Source organism: Zeugodacus cucurbitae, chromosome 2 (assembly GCF_028554725.1).
Source record: "Zeugodacus cucurbitae isolate PBARC_wt_2022May chromosome 2, idZeuCucr1.2, whole genome shotgun sequence".
NCBI classification, from domain to species: domain Eukaryota; kingdom Metazoa; phylum Arthropoda; class Insecta; order Diptera; family Tephritidae; genus Zeugodacus; species Zeugodacus cucurbitae.
The window spans coordinates 23,010,659-23,033,554 of NC_071667.1; the positions used below are offsets into that span (position 1 = coordinate 23,010,659).

The window sequence follows — 22,896 nt, forward strand, 5'->3', positions numbered from 1 at the left end:
GCTTTTACCTCGAACACTTCTTAGCAAAATTATTTATATTTTTTCAAAAATAATATAAAACCCCCTGATTTTTGACCGGCAACCGTATATTTTTCGACAACACTGTATATGAGTTCATCTCGTTTGGGATGTGTGCTGCATGCCGGCAGATTGTCAATGGGAATGTGGCGTGTGTGTCGACACTATTCACAACTTGGACAACGTTATCTGTTGTTATTCCAAAGGCTATTGTAAAACAAACCAAAATACACACATGAACAACACAGATCGAAAACAGAATTCATTATCTACATATGTTTATGCGGCCCAGGTGTACTGTTTGCACGAATCCGTCATCATGAGTGTATTTGTACGCGCACGTTTGTGCAAATTAGACGCGTTTGAAGCGACTCGACGCCACACTCATACACACATGCATAAATTTGCAAAAGTATAAGTTGTTTTCATTCAAAAATATTTGTTTGCTTATATGTGCGCTCTGCTGTCCAGTACAAGTGTCCCCAACAGCGATAGCGTCGTTGTCGCGCCGCCGCCACCGACGCAGCCGCAGCAGTACAGCTGTTATGGCTTTGCTTTCGGTTTGGTTTGGTTTGATTTCGTTACGCTTTTGACGCTTGACGCTTGGCATTTTCGCTCGTAAATATGATTGTTGGCCGGCGAATGCGCACAGAATTCGCAACGCTACGAACGGTGACGGACTCGAATCGATCGAATGTGATCTCACGATAGCAACGATATCAGTATCGCCGCTGTATCAATTGGTTTTGGACCCGCACATACCATCCACATACAGACAAATATTTGTGTTGTACGCGGTAAACATTTAGTAGGTGCAACTAGTGCCGTTCGCTGATTTACGGTTTCGATTTCAGTGCTCGGACGACAGTACGGCAAATAAAGTGTGCGAAAAAAGCGCAATACCAGTTGTGCGATAATTGAAAAAAATATATATAAAAAACAAAAAAAAATTAAAAAAAAATAAAATAAAAACAACAAAAAATTAAAAAAAGTTATCAGAAAAATCTTTAAAAATGTAAAACATAAAAGCACAACAAATTATCGGAAAAAAGTTTAACAAAAACAAATCCTCTTCACTTGTAAAAACAAAAAGTTACAAAATATTAAACAGAATTCCCATATCTAATCAGTGTCTTGTTAAATATAGTAGCCAGCAGTTAAACGCTTGACAAGCGCCACTTGATCGGCTGAAAGTTGATTAAACTTTTGAGAGTGGCATTTTACGGCAACAATATTGGTGTTAGCTAATCAAACTAATGAGCTGATAACAGTAAATAATAAAAAGCCCTGACAAACTAATAATTTGTTGCTTCGGAAAAAATTAAAAATAAAAATCAAACAACAACAACACTGTGTAGTGCTTATGTAAATACAAAAAGTACTATTTATAATTTAAGAGTGCAAGTGCAAAGCGAATATGAAGGCCAAATAATAAATAAATATGCATGCAAAATGCAGCGCCAGTAAGTCTTAAAGGGTGCAGCGTCAATTCGAAACAGGTACTTTAGGTTTGTTTTAAGGGAGTTGCAAAAACACGCTCTACTCGGATATACCTCTGGTTACATTGAAAAGTCCGAAGCAAAAGCAAACATTTTTTTATTGAAACCTTAATTACATTTGTTTGCTAAAGTCGCCTGTTTTTGATCCAGTTTTTTATGGAAACACGAAATAAAACAAAATATTAAAGTCTTTAAGATGTTGAAGCATAGTTGAGCTTTTTCAATATTATTGTCGTTTTCATCATTATATTTAAATTCAATATTTTAATTTTGTAATACTTTAATTTTGATTTAAGTTGTCTAATGAAAGTTCAGCTAGAAGATGAAAGCTCTGTATCTGAAAAAGTTCGATTAGTGAAAGTATAAAAAATTCTCAAGTTGAATATAAATAAAGTGCGATAAAAAACATACTTTCATAGTCATTGAAGTGAGAGCTCTGTACTAGAGAGTGAAAGCTTTTTTATATTTCTTTACAAAAAATTCTCAATTTGACTGCCAAATAAATGTTTATTAAAATATGACCATTTTATTAAAGCGAAAAAAAATATAATAATTATAAGACCTAACAGTTTTTTTCAAATTTGTTGCAGAAGCATTCGAAGCATTGAAGCATTCGACAATATTAAGATTTGTACATAGTTTTGGCTCCAGTTAAACTTTCTGAAAATTCTTATTAATCAATGTATAATTTTTTTCAATGATTTTGATACGAAAATTTCATTATTTCCATGCACTAAAAATCGGTGTGAATCCCATTTAAAGTAAATTCAAGGGTCTCTAGTTTTTCTACTATTACTAGTAGTCACTATCACCTTTCCCTACAACTGCATTCTCTAGACACCATAATCTATTTGTATAGCCAAACGCAACTGTTATTATATAAATGTAATGAATAGAGTTTATGACAGCCCCGGTTTAAATTTTTAGATGCACTGATCTCGGTTGGAGACACTATAGTCTAAACAAAAAGCCTCATTGTTATTTTGAGAATGTATAATGCCGTCTACGTAATTGCATTTTTCGTAAGTTTTATGTTAAGATCGTGTTTTTGAAATACTTTAAGAGCATTAATAAGTAGGGAATAACAACTACAACAACAAAATACAACTATTAATTTAAATATTTACATCAGCCGCATTTCACATATTTCACTTCAACAACAACACAATGATTGGCTTTAACTAATTTAAGTAAATGTGTATGTTAGTTTAGTAAGCATTAAAATATTAAATAACGAGTTCACAAAGAAAATATTACATTTATAAATTTAATTTCCTTTAATCAAATTAATTTAAATAATAATACTTTTAGTAACAAATGTAATAATTTTCAATATATTTTAATGAGTTTTACTTTCTTAAATTATTTTATCATGAATTAATTAAATTTATTTTTCGAATATTAAATGTTCATAATATAATTAAATTAAATGTAAATTGGTTTTATATAAATCAAAGCCTTTATTTCATTTTTGCGATTTTATATAAAATAGTTTCTTTAAAATTCATTTTATTAAATTTAAAAGAAATATATACATAAACAGTTTTTTACATAAAAAAATAAAAATTTCAGCTAAGAAAATAATTATATATATTCTAATTCCATATCCCTAAATAAATATTAATTTAAATTAAAATCATTTTTTTTTATTAAAAAATAAGAAATTAAAATAATTACTTCAATTAAATTTATTTAAAATATTCACTAATTTTTTATGAATATCGACTATTATATTTGCATACACACATAGCATTTCCAAACAACTAAAGCGGCACCTCATTGCACTGCATTGCGTCGTTTATATGCAGCAATATTGCCTACAGCACTATCTCTACGCTAGCAGTTGCAGCGAGTTTGCTGACTGCAGTTGATGAGGCAGAACGGATGCAACGAATTAACGCCTACGCACTGTTCTTTATAAACACTACAACCAATGACGACAACGACGAGACAGGTACTGAGACATTGGCTGGGTTGAATGAGTTGCCTCAAACATACAGACACACGCATACACATGTACATTTATATAAATATATACACTATATTATGTTACATTGTGTGGTTGCGTTGATAGACGTCACTGGTTGTAGTTTTGCGAAAAAAATGAATAAACGCGGCAGTGTGCCAACCGAGTTCATTGCATTGGCGTGGGAAATTAGAACAATGAGATATTAATTAGTGTTGTAGAAATATTAGAGCAAAATAAAATATTAAACTGCATAGCTTGTGTTTGAGTTGAAGAAAAGATGAAAGAAAATTATATTTAGAAAAAATAATTCAATATTCATTATATTATTTTAACGAGTACTTACCCAAATTTATAAAAATTTTTGATAAATGAGCGATATATTTGAAAAGGTTTCTTACGTCAATAAGTTCCTCTCTTAACGAAGTTTAGAAGCTGATATAATGACATAAATTCACCGAATCCGAATACCTGACCATCACCTGATCTTTACAAAAAATTACGCTTCTGGGCTTAGGAGGATAAATCCGCCAAAGACATCTTTGAAAAGTCGTCCCATCTACAATGCGACAACTAGGGTTTCATAGCTACATTTATCAATGATTTATTCGACAAATAATAATACTTTTTCGTTCAGTTAAGTGTGCATTGTACTTCTTCACCAATTTATGATATGTGACTGTATGATGGCACTCTATGTGAGGTGAGCTTAAACTTCAAACAGGTGATAGACTTGCATGAAAGTCTTTATTAAAACACTTCTCTTCTCGAAGATTTTACTTGGACTTCCAGGGCTTTCACTACTACAGGTACAGATGAAATATTGTTGACGTCTGTACGTTCATAGATGATATTTCCTTCCATATATGCAAAATAGGCATTAAATCATTAACTTGGTTCAGAAGTGATGGTGACAATATTGTACTAATATGGAACATATTATAAATTGCATATTGTTGCTAATTCGAAACTCGCGTCATTTAAACTTTAATTTAATTAAAATATTGAGTAAATAAAAAATAATAATTGGAAAGCCTTTTAAGAAGTCCTGTCATTATATGAGAAAAATGCGCTAATACCGCCCGCAGTTATCTACGTTTTAATATATTTAAATATATGAGGGTGGCACTTAAAATGAAAATGAGAAAAAGTGTAACACAATGCCCAGATATAAGGAAAAACAAAATCAAGAGTCAGTTTGGAACACCTGAAGACGACATTTAGATTTTTCTATAAGTTTACGTGTGGAATAATTTTAAATAAAAAATATCCCTTAAAATATATTTATTTTCTATAAGTGAAAATTATTTATAATATTATAAATTAAAAATATCTGGGTTGAGACAGTTCGAAACTTCGAAAGGATATTATTTATCTTTTTATTATTTTTTTATAATTTCTTTTTTAAGTTTTTTGATTCAAATATGACTCAAAAAATTTAAAAATAATTAATTAAAAATAAAATATTTAGTAAAAATATAAATAATAAGAATATTTGTTTTTAATATTTTTTTTTTCATTATTATTAGTAACACCCTAATGCCATATTTAAAATGAATTTATAATTTAAAAATCAATAAACTAACTACAAAAATACATGAAAATAAAAATATATGCAAATGAAACAACACCGTCAGCAGCACCTTTTGTGAATGAATGAATTAATCAATCGACGGCAACACGATCTAAATATTGCAGTTGTTATTTGTTTTTGTGATTTGCTTGTTATGTCAAATAGAAAATCAAACAACAAAGTGAAAAAGCGCAAAACTTTGTCGGCAGCCACTTTGCATGCAACGCATCAGGTGCTGAACAACGATAGCAACAACAACAATGTAACACAAGCAACATTGCAGTTCATTAACGAATTTCATATGTTATTCTATAAATTCTTGTCGCTGTCAGCTTGTCAACGTGTCTAATCCTTGATATCAGTGCAAATGAAATAAAAAAAAACAAAAACAACAACTAATATGTGCGAAATAATACACGTGTTGCATACGAAATTGAATTAAATTAAAAACTCAAGTGAACGGCAAATGATTATGCGAGTGCAGAAAAGCATAAATCACTCAAATCCAAAGTAAACAAAAACAAAAATAACAACAAAGATAACGAAATGAATTACAATTAAATGCAATAATTTAGGCGCCAGCACTTGCGTTTATTTTCAGCGGTATTAAGCGTTTAATCGCATTTAAAGCGACGTAATTGAAACGTGCACTGACACACAAATACACATATGTATATAGATGTACTTATATGAAAGTAACGCTCGCACTGTTTTGTGTGTGTGTTTATATTATAAAATAAAAATTTAAAAAATAAATTCGAGTTTTAGCAATAGTAAAATTGCACAAAAATGCCGAAAAGACGCAACTTTAAGCCTTTCGAGGCCAGTGAGCGGCAAGAACTCCAAAATTTTACGCAAAAAGCGCAAATAGTGCAGCATAGAACCAGCGAAGGCAAGCAGTATGCGCCGCTGCCGCTTACCGAAAGCGGCGTTGAGAAAAATGTGGCCACAACACAGTGGCTTTTGGAGGAACCGTCGGAGTTGCAAGAGTTGCTAGCAGACGATCAAGGTTAGTATGAAAGAAAGATTAACTGTTAAATTTTCCCACCTTATATTTAATAATAACAAGTATGAAAAGGCTAAGTTCGTGTACAACCGAACATTTTATACTCTCGCAAATTATTGATGTAATTTTTAAAAGATAACACATTCGATGAAAATCATTTTATATAGTATACGAGCTGAAGTAATTCATGAACCGATTTCACTCATTTTCACCACCAAGGCAAATCATATCCAAGAATATATGCTCACTTAATTTTGCCAAGACATTTCACATATTAATTTATAAAGTATTAGGCCCATCGTTTCTTCGAAAAAGCTATAATTAGGTATATGGGAGTTAGTGGAAGTTATTACCCGATTCAAAATTGAGTTATATGGGAAGTAGGCGTGGTTGTGAACCGATTATTTTTATACTCTCGCAACATGTTGCACAGAGTATTATAGTTCTGTTCACATAACGGTTGTTCGTGTCACCCAGAAATAAAAGAGTTAGATATGGGGTTATATATATATAAATGAGCAGGATGACGAGTGGAGTTGAAATCCGCATGTCTGTCCGTCCGTCTGTCCATCCGTCCGTCCGTGCAAGCGATAACTTGAGTAAAAATTGAAACATCTTAATGAAACTTGGAACATATGTTCGTTGGGACCGTGAGAGGGTTGCTTTCGAAAATGGGCAAAATCGGTCCACTGCCACTCCCACAAAATGGCGAAAACCGAAAACACATAAAGAGTCATAACTAAGCCATAAATAAAGTTATAACAGTAAAATTAAAAAAAAAATTCGCAAACCAATGAAGCTATATAAACCAAACTTTCTGCAGTCGATTCTCTTACGTACCCCACCACACATCATGAAAATAGTTGAAATCAGTTAATAACCACGCCCACCTCTCATACAAAGGTTAGTTTGAAAATGACTAAAAGTGCGTTAACTCACTAACGAGAAACGTCAGAAACACTAAATTTCACATAAGAAATGGCAGATGGAAGCTGCACTCAGATTTTTTTACAAAATGGAAAATGGGCGTGCCGTCGCCCACTTATGGGTCAAAAACCATATCTCAGGAACCACTCAACAGATTTCAATGAAACTTGGTTTGTAATAGTTTCCTTACATCCCAATGATATGTTGTGAAAATAGGCCAAATCGCTTCACAACCACGCCTACTTCCTATATACCAGAACTTTGAAGACGATCTGAATCGTATACTTTACAATATATAAAGTAAGCTCTAGTGAAGATATCGGTGCAGAACTTTGCACAAATACTAGGTTTATAGTGTGGCAGCCCCATTCTAAAAAGCGCCAAAATCGGACCATAGGTTTTCAAGGCCCCATATATCGAATATGAGGACTTCGGTGCTTCTAACCTAATATTAGGGTTTCTAACTTTCAATGGACTTTATACAATATATGTATATGACGAATATATATATTTTTTTCAATATTTCCTTAATTATTGAATCTGCTTGTTTTTAAGCCTAACAACAAGTTATAAAATCTTAAATCTTTTTAAGAACTAGATATCCCTTTTTAAGGCGTGTTTGATCGCAGGAATGTACTAAAGCATTAGCCAATGGGTTTGGGTGATCACGTAGTTTAGATAAATATTTCAATCTGCTGTCCTGTACTTCTTTCTTTACCATAGGGATTCCAAGATCTTTATGGATATTTTCATTGCGCATGTACCATGGTGAGCACGTGATTGATCTAAGCATCCTCGATTGGAACCTTTGTATTATATCAATATTAGTTGCACAGGTCGTACCCCACAGTTGAATGCCATACATCCAAATCGGCTTTATGACCGCATTGTATAAAAGCACTTTGTTGTCTAAGCTAAGTTTAGAGTTTTTATTTAAAAGCAAATTTAAATTTGCAGCTTTTATGCTCTCATGCACGTTATAGTAAAGTATATGTTTTCTCCACTAGGTGAATACCAAGATAGGTAACTTCATTCGCTTGAGGCACTAGAATATTGTTCATTTTTACTGCCGGGCACATTTTTGGTCTTAGGGAAAATGTGACATTCTTGCACTTTTGTTCATTTACATTTATACGCCAGTTTGCTAGCCATTCTTCGACAGAACTTAAGTGCTTCGCTAATATTCTTGATGCTATAATGGGGCATTTGTTACGACTCACTAAAGCTGTGTCATCCGCAAAAGTTGATGTCAAAACATTATTAGCAGTTGGAAGTTCAGTTGTATATATGATGTATAGAGTTGGGCCAAAAATACTGCCCTGTGGTACTCCAGCCCTTATTGGACGTTCATCAGATATAAAATCACCTACTTTTACAGCAAATTTTCTATTTTAGTTCTCGCGTAAATATAGTCCGGCCATATTTACATAAAATATGCGATGCTCGTATACATGACTCAGCAGAATAGTGTGGCTTCCACAAAGTGGACATGTTGAGCCAATATAATCAAGAACTTTCATGTGTAGCGACCACTATGTGGGTCAAATTGTGTATTATATAATATTAATTAAGTTAAATAAATAAATTGCGAGAGTATAAAATGTTCGGTTACACCCGAACTTAGCCCTTCCTTACTTGTTCATCATGTCATCAAGGTGTCAAGAAAATGTTATATTATTATACTAAAAGTGCGTTAACTCACTAATGAAAAACATCAGAAACAGCAAATTTTACAGAAGAAATGGCAGAAGGAAGCCAAAACCTTATCTCAGGAAGTACTCGACCGTTTTCAATGAAATTCGGTATATTTTCTTGACACCTAGATAACACGGATGAAAAATGGGCGAAATCAGTTCTCAACCACGCCTACTTCCCATATAACTCAATTTTGAATTCCTTCTTTTTCTTTTAATAGTGTGTCTCTGTACCAAAAATCGGGTCATAAGTTCCCCTATCCCCCAAATACCTTATATTCGGATTATCAAACTTACGGTGGGCTTTATAACGCATATATCGGTTAATATGTGAGATATCTTAAAAATTATTAAAATTAAGTGAGCATTTAGTTTTGGATATGGTGTATCTTGGTGGTGAAAATGAGTGAAATCAGTTCTGGAATTACCTCAGCCCTCATATACTATATATGATTATTTTCGTTATTCTATTGGACTTTATACCGAATATATTGGTCAAATTGTGTGTTATCTGAATAAAACTACATATGTATACCAATAAATTGCGAGAGTGTAAAATGTTCTGTTGCACCCGAACTTAGCCTTTCCTTACTTGTTTTATATAACCTATTGACATCATTTTCGAATCCCTCATTCAATAAAAACTTATGGGTCCAAAGTCTTTATATGTATGTATATACCATAAATACAAGAAGAAGCTTCATAACTTTCCTCTTATAACGATGTTTTTAATTTTAACCATAACGCGGCTTATAGTTCTAAGAAATATTTATGTGTAATACTCACAACAATAACAACCTAAAGTACGCAAAAAAACCGTTGTAATTGTAAATGCATTTCATAGTTGTTTACTTTATATTTTCTATTTTAATGCAGAAATTTAACTATCTCAATTGGTTTACCCACTTATTCATTTATGCATTTATTTGTTTTAGGTATCCCAAGACCAAGAAATATAAGCTGTTCATATGCATCATCACTTATCTTTCTATATTGTTGAATGCTTTGTTGCTTTTTTATGAAAAAATTGTGGCTTACTTATTTAGTTAAAATTAATCACATTTGACAGTCAACACTCAGCAGCTGGCAATCAGCCGCCAAGAAAATTGCTCAGAGAGTGTGAAATGTCGCGACGTGTTGTTGATTTCTATTGCTCACTGAATGACTTAACTAACTGACAGTGCTGTCACTTTGCTGACAGATGTGCTATTCCAAGTAAGTGACCCATTTTCACGCGTACGGCATAAAACGTTTTCGTCGATTGAAAACATAAATATGGGGAAGTTGTTCAGATTTGACACGAAAAAAATTTGATGGACAGCAGAAAGTACTTTGATTCGCAGAATTTGTTGAATTATTGTTTGATGACACACTTTCCATATTTTTTTAATTACATATAAACAATATATACAATTACATGAGTATATGTAGATCGGACTAATTATGATAATTAAATGAGTCTGGGAGACTCATTGAATGAGCAGTCGACGGTAATTGGGTAACAATTTTTATAAAGGAATTGACGAGTATTGAGCTATTTTTATGAAAATACGCATAATGGTTAGAAAAAGCTTCACATTTTCGAGAAACTTAGATTTGCAGAATTTTAAAATATCAAAACATAAACCTATCTCTCGACTATGACAAGCGTTACAGTAGATACCGATTTCTTGATACAAAAAATATATCAACAGTAGTATCAGTAGTTGAAAGTCGATCTAAATATATAATACACAGTTATATAAAAACATCTACTTCGGTCTATCTTGAAGCCAAATATCACACAGTTTTAAATACGCAGAGATAAAACATCAAGAACACTTAATCACAATGCTTCGCCACTTCTGCAGTGAAATCACTTATTATCTCAAGTGGTTAGAAAATTTCGCACATTTTTCGAAAAAAAAATTACTGAACCCATATCTCGTTTTAACCACAAATACTTATGACTACTCAAGCAAGTACTACTTGTGCCTGCTTGATTACATTTTTACTGATTAACACTCTGAGCAGCAGCACGCAAGCTGTTCGTGGAGGCCTTGATTTAGCATTGTTTTTGCATACGCTGATATAAATTATGACAACTTAGTTATGAGTTATGGCAATGATTAATTTCGAGACAGTTTTTATGCTTGACTAAGATTTTCTATAAATTCATCAAGCGTGACATTTAATTGAAAAAAAAAAAATAAAAATGAGAAATATTAACTGTTGAAATGCCGCTGTTAGTACGATATATGTATGTAGGTTAGTTATTAGAAGTCGCTTTTGCTTTGAGATGCATTCGAGTAAATTAATTTTCGTTCGCCTCAATACGCGGAAGTGCGAGAAAATAACCCTATTTTTTAATTAATTTTTTTTTATAGACAGTCAATCACTTTATAGTGAGATTGTGTCATTAATAAGACAGTAATATAGACGTCGCCGAAAATTCAGCAATGTATAAGTATACAAGCTTGAACTAGAGTCGTAAAAAGTAGATTGAAAATTTTTGAATTCATAGAACGTATCATATGTACTATATGTATATGATCTATGACACTGACTCAATGTTGTAGAGTCTTCATAACAACAGTTGAGTAAGATCAGTAACGCCAAGATCAGAACTAGTACGAAGATATAAAGAAATATTAGATCTATCTAAAAATAGATATCTAAATTATGTGTATGCAAAGCTATCTGTAAAGTTAAATATTTGCGTAAGAAATAATAATAATTGAAAATTGAAATACACAAATATAAATAGAAATATCTAACAGGTCAACAGGTGGCAAAAAATCAAAGAATAGCACATAAAAAAGCTACTGCAAACAGATGCCGCTATTCCCATTTCATCTTGTTTTATTTTCGTTTACCTTGGCCATAATTATGCTACACACAGCATTTGGTTTCGAGTATTTGCACTTACTCACTGACTTAAATTAGAAAAGAAATTTACTTTTTTCTTTCGGACTTTGCAAATCTCAGCGCACACCTTCGACTCGCCAACGCAATGTCGACAATGTTTACATACGGTATTTACGAAGTGGCGGGGGGTAGCGCAAAGAGACCGCAATTGTTTGCATATAAATTACGTGCTCATCACAGCAACGATAAACAGTTGATTAGACGTGTGGGTTGGCTTAAAATGTTTGAATACAAAAACAAAACAGTGATATGTATGAGTTGAACATAAATTTGTTTGTGGGAAATCAATTAGCGCGAATCAATTAAAGTTAATAGATGGGTTAGTCATACTAATCAGTAAATAAAGAAGATATTGTTTTAATTAATAATTATTACAAGTGAATCTCATTTTTTTTTAATTGAGGAGAATTCCACAATTGAGGAGAACAACTAAGAGTTGTAAAATTCGAGGTATGACCAGGGTCAGGATTGTAGGTACTAATCTATATAGTCCATTCACCCCCAGTCAATCGAACGCTTACATTGTCAATACTTTACTCATGTTTAGAGACTTTTAGTTGAAGAAAATAAACATTCTAACAATATCATAATTCACTGGTTTAATTTATATTACATAAATATATAATTCTTTAAATTGGCCACTAAATGCAAATTACAAAACAAAGTAATGAATTAGAAAAAAATTAATGAATTAGAAAATCTAGAAAATTTATTTTTTTTTTTATAAAAATATGGTGTCACCACTTAGCCGTTTAAATAAGTAAGGAGTTGCGAATTTATAATGCAGAGAAAGCTTAAATCATTTAAAAAGCTTTTAACCCATTAACTCCCCAGGGTAAAAATAAATGCATATTTTACGGTTTTATTGTTTATTACGTTTAAAAATACATAAAATAAGAGAAAATCATTTAAAAAAAATATTGATTAATTATTTTTCATTCCGTGAAATGTTGCGCCTACGCAACGTTGGGATTATATATATATATATTTGGCGTAGGAACCGCTTTAAGCGATTATAGCCGAATCCACCAGAGCGCGCCACTCATTCCTCCTTTTTGCTTTTTGGCGCCAACTGGAAACACCAAGTGAAGCTAGGTCACTTTGCACTTGGTCTTTCCACCGGAGTGGAGGTCGTTCTCTTCCGCGGCTTCCTCCAGCGGGTACTGCATCGAATACTTTCAGAGCTGGAGTGTTTTCTTCCATCCGTACAACATGACCTAGCCAGCGTAGCCGCTGTCTTTTTATTCGCTGAACTATGTCAATGTCGTCGTATAAATCGTACAGCTCATCGTTCCATCGTCTGCGGTACTCGCCGTTGCCAATGTTTAGAGGACCATAAATCTTGCGCAAAACCTTTCTCTCGAAAACCCCAAGAGTCGTCTCATCGGATGTTGACACCGTCCACGCTTCTGCACCATAAAGTAGAACGGGAATGATGAGGGAGAGTTTGATGACAGGAGATATTTCGTCTTGTCCTCATTCACCACCAGACCCATACGCTTCGCTTCTTTATCTAGTCTGGAAAACGCAGAACAAACGGCGCGGTTGTTGCTTCCGATAATATCAATATCATCGGCATACGCCAGGAGCTGTACACTCTTGTAGAAGATTGTACCCTCTCTATTTAGTTCTGCAGCTCGTATTATTTTTTCCAGCAATAGATTGAAGAAGTCGCACGATAGTGAGTCACCCTGTCTGAAGCCTCGTTTGGTATCGAACGGCTCGGAGAGGTCCTTCCCGATCCTGACGGAGCTTTTGGTGTTGCTCAACGTCAGCTTACATAGCCGTATTAGTTTTGCAAGGATACCAAATTCAGACATCGCGGCATAAAGGCAGCTCCTTTTCGTGCTATCGAAGGCAGCTTTAAAATCGATAAAAAGATGGTGAGTATCGATTCTTCTCTTTCGGGTCCATTGTAGATTTTCCAGGTCTAAAGCCACACTGATAAGGTCCAATCAGTTCGTTGACGGTGGGCTTTAGTCTTTCACACAATACGCTCGACAAAACCTTATATGCGATATTGAGGAGACTTATACCACGGTAGTTGGCGCAGATTGTGGGGTCTCCCTTCTTATGGATTGGGCAGAGCACACTAAGATTCCAATCGTCAGGCATGCTTTCTTCCGACCATATTCTACAAAGAAGCTGATGCATGCACCTTATCAGTTCTTCGCCGCCGTATTTGAATAGCTCGGCCGGTAATCCATCAGCCCCGCCGCTTTGTTGTTCTTCAAGCGGGTAATTGCTATTCGAATTTCTTTATGGTCGGGTAATGGAACATCTATTCCATCGTCATCGATTGGGGAATCGGGTTCGCCATCTCCTGGTGTTGTACTTTCACTGCCATTGGGCAGGTCGGAGAAGTGTTCCCTCCATAATCCCAGTGTGCTCTGGACATCCGTTACCAGATTACCTCCTCGGTCCCTACATGATAATGCTCCGGTCTTGAAACCTTCTGTAAATCGCCTCATCTTTTCATAAAATTTTCGAGCATTACCCATGTCGGCCAGCTTTTCAAGCTTTTCATACTCACGCATTTCGGCCTCTTTCTTTTTACGTCTGCAAATGCGTCTCACTTCCCTCTTCCGTTCTCGATATCTATCCCACCCCGAACGTGTTGTGGTCGATCGCAACATTGCGAGGTAGGCAGTCTGTTTTCTCTCCACTGCGGAACGACAATTCTCATCGTACCAACTGGTTTTTTGGCGTTGCCGGAGACCAATTGTTTCGGCTGCAGCGGTATGCAATGAGTTTGAGATGCCGTTCCACAGCTCCCTTATATCGAGATGCTGATGAGTGCTTTCAGAGAGCAGGAGTGCAAGTCGAGTAGAAAATCGTTCGGCTGTCGGTTGTGATTGCAGCTTTTCGACGTCGAACCTTCCTTGTGTCTGTTGACGGGCGTTCTTTGCTGCACAGAGGCGAGTGCGTATCTTTGCTGCTACTAGATAATGGTCCGAGTCAATGTTTGGTCCTCGGAGCGTACGCACGTCTAAAACACTGGAGACATGTCTTCCGTCTATCACAACGTGATCGATTTGATTGCGCGTGTTTCGATCAGGGGACAGCCACGTTGCTTGATGAATTTTTTTATGCTGGAATCTGGTACTACAGACAACCATATTTCGGGCCCCAGCGAAGTCGATCAGCCTCAGGCCGTTTGGCGATGTTTCGTCATGGAGGCTGAATTTTCCGACTGTTGTGCCAAAGACACCTTCTTTACCCACCCTGGCGTTAAAATCGCCAAGCACGATTTTGACATCGTGGCGGGGGCAGCGCTCATAGGTGCGTTCTAGGCGCTCATAGAAAGCATCTTTGGTCACATCGTCCTTCTCTTTCGTTGGGGCGTGGGCGCAAATCAGCGATATGTTGAAGAACCTCGCTTTGATGCGGATTGTGGCAAGACGTTCATCCACCGGGGTGAATGCCAGGACTCGGCGACGTAGTCTCTCTCCCACCACAAATCCAACACCGAATTTGCGCTCCTTTATATGGCCGCTGTAGTAGATGTCACAAGGACCCACCTTCTTCCGTCCTTGCCCCGTCCATCGCACTTCTTGGACGGCGGTGATGTCAGCCTTTAGTTGTATGAGGACATCAACCAGCTGGGCAGAGGCACCTTCCCAATTAAGAGTCCGGACATTCCAGGTGCATGCCCTCAAATCATGATCCTTAGTACGTTTGCAGGGGTCGTCATCAAAAGGGGGGCTTCTCATCCGAGGCTCGGTGTTTGTTTTCATTGGGGAGATTTTTTTTATGTGGTGGGTCCCAAGCCCTACGCACAACCGCAGAAGCGGGCTTCGCCTTCTCACTTTAGCTCGCCTGCAAACGGATGTCTGTTAGCTACCCAGGGGATACTTGGTCTAAAACCGGAAGTCGTGAGCTGCTTGAGTCATATGCAAAAGAATCGTTCCTGGCCACTCCCAAGTGAATGGCAATCAGAAACTTTCCTCACTTGCGTGAACTTCTACATATGACCCCATCCCCAACGTTGGGATTACTGAACTTATATTATACAAGCAAGTCATAAAAATACATTTAAAATATTTCACTTACGATAATATTATAGCGATTAGCGTGGGTGAAATATTTTAAAACATTAAGCATGAAGATATATTTGACATTTTTTACACATACAAATTGTTGTACTTCTACACTATCTACATCTTCTTCGACGTTTATTTTCGTGCTCCTCTGTGACATGACCAATATTATCGAAGCGAATATTGGAAGGTTATGCGTTTTTGGATGGTCTTCCTAAATTTCTATTTGAATTACCCAAAAAGTGAGAATTATCTGCAAGTTGGGCTTCTTCGGTTTTCATCAAACTAACAGCAACGTAAGATTTAAATTCTAATTAAGCCATAGATCGCTCATTTGCCAGATTGTAAATCTTCCAAGATTTTACTACAATACTATCTATCAAATTGATGAACAGTGGCCACCACCACTTTTTTCCTCTTACTCGAATCCTATAATTAGCAATTCCATTATTATGCAGATCGACGCCTTTCATATTATTATTATAATCTCCTTTAACCTGATTCGATTTTTGCGTTGTTAGTAGCCACATTCACCACAGAATTGTCATTCCATCCAACTAATAGTACTTCATGTTTTTGGTCAAAGCTGAAATCAAATGACCCTCTATCTTTTTTCTGAAGAGTTTTCGTATTTGTCATGGTTTTATTCATTATTCTATTTTCTCGAATAGTACCTGTGGCAAAATAGTCTCGTATCAAGTTATCTATGCTATTAGCTCAGCGTTCTAAAACCAACTGAATAATAAAAACAAGACAGAACTACTCCTTGAATAGCGAGAATCCATTATTCACAATACATTTCTAACACGAATGGCATGCTGAGTAACAATAACAACTGACTATTGTTACTCCCAACGTTGCGTATACGCAATGTTTCCTAGAAATGTAAGATAAACAACACGTGTAGGTAGTTTTGTCAACCAAAAGGGTTTATATCAAAAATAAGATATTGTTAAATCTTTGTACAGTGTCAAAAGTAAAGCTTTATTTAAATTAATATTTTTTTATAATTTTAATATTTATCGATCCCGAGATGACTCAATTAGCAGTTTTTGCAAGATAAGAATAAAATGCATTTGTATTTGAAAAACCATAAAAAAGTTTTTGTCTATCTGTTAGTTCTTCTTTTTGAGACTGGCTTAGATTTCATAGATTTATTTCCTTATTTTAGAAATAAAAAAAAAACAAATTTGAAATGTTGCGCTTGAACAACGATGGGTAAAGATGGGTTAAAAGCTTTGTATAAGCCGATATAGTGTTGCCACTTTAACTATATACATATTTACATATAATGGCTACTAAAATGTGAGCTCGCATTAAATGTTGTAAGCACTGAATCCATTTGTATTCTAGTCTATGAAATTTGTTGTTAACAAAAAGTTTTCTATAAATTTATTACATAACATAATCAAATAAGTGGCAACTATCATCAAGCAATTTTGTAGCTGTTAGCTTTCTTAAACAGCTACTTTACCGTTTCTTTGTTTTATAATTGTATTTAACTTAAAATTTCTAAACAGGTGGCAATCTTAACAATTTATGCAATAAAAATAAGTGTAGTTATAATGATCCATAAGATAAGAAAACAATACAAATCCGTTCTGTCTTTATTACGAATATACGTATTTCGATCGTGACAGTATTTTGTTGCGTTACATAATTATACTCTCGCAACAAAAGTTGCTAAGAGAGTATTATAGTTTTCTCCACATAACGGTTGTTTGTAAGTCCTAAAACTAAACGAGTTAGATATAGGGTTATATATACCAAAGTGATCAGGGTGACGGGTAAAGTTCAAATCCGGATGTCTGTCTGACCGTCCGTCCGTCTGTCCGTCCGTGCAAGCTGTAACTTGAGTGAAAATTGAGATATCTTAATGAAACTTCGAACACGTGTTCCTTGGCACCATAAGAAGGTTAAGTTCGAAGATGGGCGGAATCGGACCATTGCCACGCCCACAAAATGGCGATAACCAAAAATATATAAAGAGCTATAACTAAGCCATAAATAAAGTTATGAAAATAAAATTTGAAACATAGGATCGCATTAGGGAGGGGCACATTTGAATGTAATTTTTTTGGAAAAGTGGGCGTGACCCCGCCCCCAAATAAGTTTTTTGTATATATCTTGCAAACCAATAAAGCTATATAAACCAAACTTTCTGCAGTCGTTTCCTTGTACAGTCCAAAAATGAAAGAAATCGGATAATAACCACGCCCACCTCCCATACAAAGGCTAGGTTGAAAATGACTAAAAGTGTGTTAACTCACTAACGAGAAACATCAGAAACACTAATTTTTACATAAGAAATGGCAGAAGGAAGCTGCACTGAGTTTTTTTACAAAATGGAAAATGGGCGTGGCGTCGCCCACTTATGGGTCAAAAACCATATCTCATGAACTACTCGACAGATTTCAATGAAATTCTGTATATAATATTTTCTTGACACCCTGATGACACTGGTGGAATATGGGCGAAATCGGTTCATAACTACGTCTACTTCCCATATAACTCAATTTTGAATCCTTCTGATTCTTTCACTTTATAATGTATACATAAGGAACCGATAAAGATAGCGAAATAAAACTTTACACAAATACTGTATTTGAGCTGTGACATCACTTGTGGAAAAATTGTCAAAATCGAGCCATGACTTTTCAAGGCCGCGGATATCAAACATGAAGAACTCAGTGCCTAAGGGTAATTTTTCACCGAAAATATAGGTAAATCTCTAAATAAATTGCGAGAGTATAAAATGTTCGGTTGCACCCGAACTTAGACTTTCCTTACTTGTTTTGTTTTAGTTCACTGAATTCAGTAACATACTAAAATAATTTTAACTTCATAAGGTTAATCATGTAAAACAAAGAAAACAAAAAGTAGACAGGAAGCTCTTCAATATAGACAAGAAAGGAAGGGGTAAGTTCGAGCGTAGCTGAACATTTTATACTCTCGCAATTTATTGATGCAATTTTATTAAAAGAACACACAATTTGACCCATATATTCGGCATACAGTCCAGTAGAATAACGAAAATCATCATATATAGTATATAAAGGCTGAGGTAATCCCTGAACCGATTTCACTCATTTTCACCATCAAGGTACACTATATTCAAGACTATACGCTCAATTGATTTGGCTAAGGTATTAAGCCCGTCGTTAAAAAAAAAACATATTATTAGGTGTATGGAAGATACAGGTGTATGGAAGATACGATTTTGACCATTTTGGTACATTAGAATAAAAAGATTTCCACCGAATTAAATTAAAATATCTGATAGTATAAAGTTAACGAATCAGATGGAATTCCAAATTGAGTTATATGGGAAGTAGGCATGGTTGTGAACCGATTTCGCCCATATTTCATCCGTGTCATCAGGATGTTAAGAAAATATGATATACCGAATTTCATTGAAATCGGTCGAGTAATTCCTGAGAAATGGTTTTTGACCCATAAGTGGGTTCGATTTGACGTATTTTTATGGTGTGTGATGGTGTACGTATAGGAAATGAGACTAGTAGGTTTGGTTTATATAGGTTTATAAGTTTGGTTTATTAAGAAGTTTGCGATATATATATATAAAAATTGTATTCGGGGGCCGGGCCACGCCCACTTAAATAAACAAAATGACATCCAAATATGTGAACAAAATTATTATACCCTCTCTATAACATATTGTGAGAGTATAACAATGTAAATACGTGCAGACTCCACTATGAAAATTACGAGCGTGACGAAATTACGATTACGTGAAATTTTTAACTTCAGAAATTTATTGATTATTACAAATAAAGAAAGCACAAAGAAGTTAATTTACAATATAGAAAACAGAATTGTTTACCTTGTTTTATTAAAAAAAAAAAAACGGAATTATTTTGACTGATTAATTATTTTCTACTCATTTTATAATTTGCATATTTTTATTTGTATAAATATTTGTTTTAAAACAAATATTGTTATAATTATCAATTGCTACATAGCAAATTGCATTTTATCAGTAAATATTAATAAAATTCGCGACCTTATCAAATATTTGTGCTGAACAAATATATGCGCGTACTCAAAATAAACATTTGGCGCTTGCCAAAACGAGCTGTGAATTTATTATGTTTACAATAAACACATCAACCGACAATTCGAACATTGGCACACCGCTGCGTATACTTAACCAAAATATGTTTATATTTCATTGCGCACAAAAATGCTATAAATATTAAACTACACATATATGTGTGTATGTATTTATAAAGGCATTTACAAATCTCTTTTGATTATTTCGAAATAACAAGCAATTAATTAAATTATCAATTAAATAATATTAAATTTGATTCACTATGGACAGTACGAAAAATTAATTGTTTAAGGGAAACAAAAACACTTTAAGTTTATACTGATTAGGAAATAAAATCGACAATTATTCATAAAATACAATAAAAAAAATTTTAATTACCTTAAATTAAAAAATAACAAGTAAGGAAGGGCTAAGTTCGGGTGTAACCGAACATTTTATACTCTCGCAATTTATTTATTTAACTTTATTTATATTATATAATACACAATTTGACCCACATATTCGTCATATATATTGTATAAAGTTTATTGACTGTTGGAAACCATAATATTAGGTTAGAAGCACCGAGGTCCTCGTGTTCGATATATGGGGCCTATGTTCCGATTTCGGCGATTTTTAGAATGGGGCTGCCACACTATTAACATAGTATTTGTGCAAAGTTCTGCACCGATATCTTCACAAGTACTTACTTTATATAAACTTTACTTACTTTATTGTAAACGATTCAGATTGCCTTCAGAATTCTGGTATATAGGAAGTAGGCGTGGTTGTGAAGCGATTTGGCCAATTTTCACAACATATCATTGGGATGTAAGAAAACTATTACAAACCAAGTTTCATTGAAATCGGTCGAGTAGTTCCTGAGATATGGTTTTTGACCCATAAGTGGGCGACGCCACGCCCATTTTCATTTTGTAAAAACATCTCAGTGCAGCTTCCATCTGCCATTTCTTATGTAAAATTTAGTGTTTCTGATGTTTTTCGTTAGTGAATTAACCCACTTTTAGTAATTTCCAACCTAACTTTTGTATGGGAGGTGGGCGTGGTTATGATCCGATTTCTTTCATTTTTGGACTGTATTAGAAAGTGGCTAAAAAAACGACTGCAGAAAGTTTGGTTTATATAGCTCTATTGGTTTGTGAGATATATACATAAAACTTAGTAGGGGGCGCGGCCACGCCCACTTCCCCAAAAAATTACATCCAAATATGCCCCTTAATAGTACGATCCTTCATATCAAATTTTATTTCCATAGCTTTATTTAAGCCATAAATAATGCCATATGGCACTTTATGTGTTTTCGGTTTTCGCCATTTTGTGGGCGTGGCAGTGTTCCGATTTTGCTCATTTTCGAAAGCAACTTTCCTATGGTGCCAAGAAATAAGTGTGCCAAGTTTCACTCTTCACCCTGATCACTTTGGTATATAACCCTATATCTAACTCGTTTAGTTTTGGGTGTTACAAACAACCGTTATGTTAACAAAACTATAATACTCTCTTTAGCAACATTTGTTGCGAGAGTATAAAAATAACTATTTTTTATACCAACCCCAAAAAGTATGCTAAACAAAATGCCAACACTTCCCTTTTACCACAACGCGCTCTACGTATTTATGTACGACTACACATGCACACACCACAAATCGTGACAGCAGCACGTGCAATTAACATGACCTATTGAAACGCCTCTGGGAATACCGTGTACACTTTCAATTATGTTTAGTAATCTCAGAGCTCATGCAAAATTACTTATGTTTACATTTTCCGCGACAATGACGCTTTTTATCGCTTTGCACACAGGCATACACTTACATATAAATGTGTGAGTGAGCGTGCATTGGTTTGTCATGTTGGCGCAGTTGAGATTTTCGCACGCGATCATGTTGTTTGCACGCGGCAGCCGGCTTTTTGGCACAACTCACAATGAGGCGAGACGTGACAATGAGTTGCTTCTGTTTAATGAGCTGATGGCTACACTTACACGCATATAGATATGTACGTATGTACATTAGTAAGAGTTTATTCAAGTAATATTTGCTAAAGCATCCGAAAAATGAGTAAATATTGTGTGCTCACTAAATAATGACTTAAATGTAATTAAGTAATATGAATAATATAGTAAATCGGTAGAGGTAAGATAAGCTGTAATTCTCAATATTACTTGAACTAACTGAAAGAGTGTACCTTACTTACTCTTACCACAATAGTTGTTATTCTCTTAACACCGTTGAAACACGAATTGAGTCTACATTGTGATGCTTTATGTATTCGTACTATTGATAATGAATTATTTTTGTAATTTAGATTATTTGTAGTTTTTTACTCAAGAGAATGCATTAGTCTCTCCAATCTCTGTTGATAAATTCTTATCTCATCTGCTATGTTTATTATATAGCAATGTTGGTTTTGACTTTAAAGAGCAAAGCGAATCAAATGGCGGCAATAGCAATACTTGAGACAACTTTTTTTATGTAAGGTAGATATACTCATATAAATATGTATATTGAAGTAAAAAGGAGAGTTATAATTTGTAAACAATGGAACGAGTTTTACATTGCGAAGCAGTTTTAACTCACTGAAATAGAATCTATTTACTTACTTAAACTTAACTTTTTAAATGAAAAGTGTAAGCTTTCTGAGGCTTGGAAGCCCTTGTTGATCATATTTCGAGAAGTGTAGAACAGAGAATTGCCCTTTAGCATCATTTCTCGAGAATTGTAGATTAAAAAATTTGTTTCTTTAGAGCAAAAAAATTACTACTCTATCATGAGTTTACATTTATAAGAATCCTGGATTTGAACTCCGAAATTCGCAATAATTTTCCTCTCAAATTTAATCCGTACATAAGTAAAATAAGCAATCACTATAATTCTATATTAAATGATGAGGTCCATTAGCTTTGTTTAGCGTCGAAACTCATTCAATTAATCATAAGGTACTACTGCTTTTTACAGCATTAAAACAATGACTTTTTGTGGTTTCTTTTGATTACATTTCGTTTTCGCTTAAGGCAGATAGATCCATAATTAATTTAATGCCAACTAAATACTAATTGAGGAATTAAGTAAGATTTGTATGGCAATAGTAGTAAATTCAATTCAATTGATCAATTTTTTCACAATTCGAATCATTAATTTATTGTAAAATTAAATGGTAATTGACCAGTTTTATTGTTCCAATGCTAAACATTT

At 34.4% G+C, this 22,896-nt stretch overlaps 1 protein-coding gene across 3 annotated transcripts in view; it reads left to right on the top strand.

The window, feature by feature from the left end:
* Window positions 1-661: 661 nt before the first annotated feature.
* The window catches only part of Slc22a21_2 (organic cation transporter protein), a 67,151-nt gene continuing 44,916 nt past the window's right edge, over window positions 662-22,896 (top strand). Inside the window, exons 1-2 of one of the 3 annotated variants that reach the window (XM_011191293.3) lie at window positions 662-1,517; window positions 5,013-6,065. In XM_011191293.3, coding sequence (XP_011189595.2) covers window positions 5,846-6,065 — 220 coding nt within the window. In that variant the 5' untranslated portion in view covers window positions 662-1,517; window positions 5,013-5,845. The remainder of the gene's footprint in view (window positions 1,518-5,012; window positions 6,066-22,896) is intronic. The other 2 variants (XM_054229510.1, XM_054229512.1) reach the window with 2 other exon arrangements.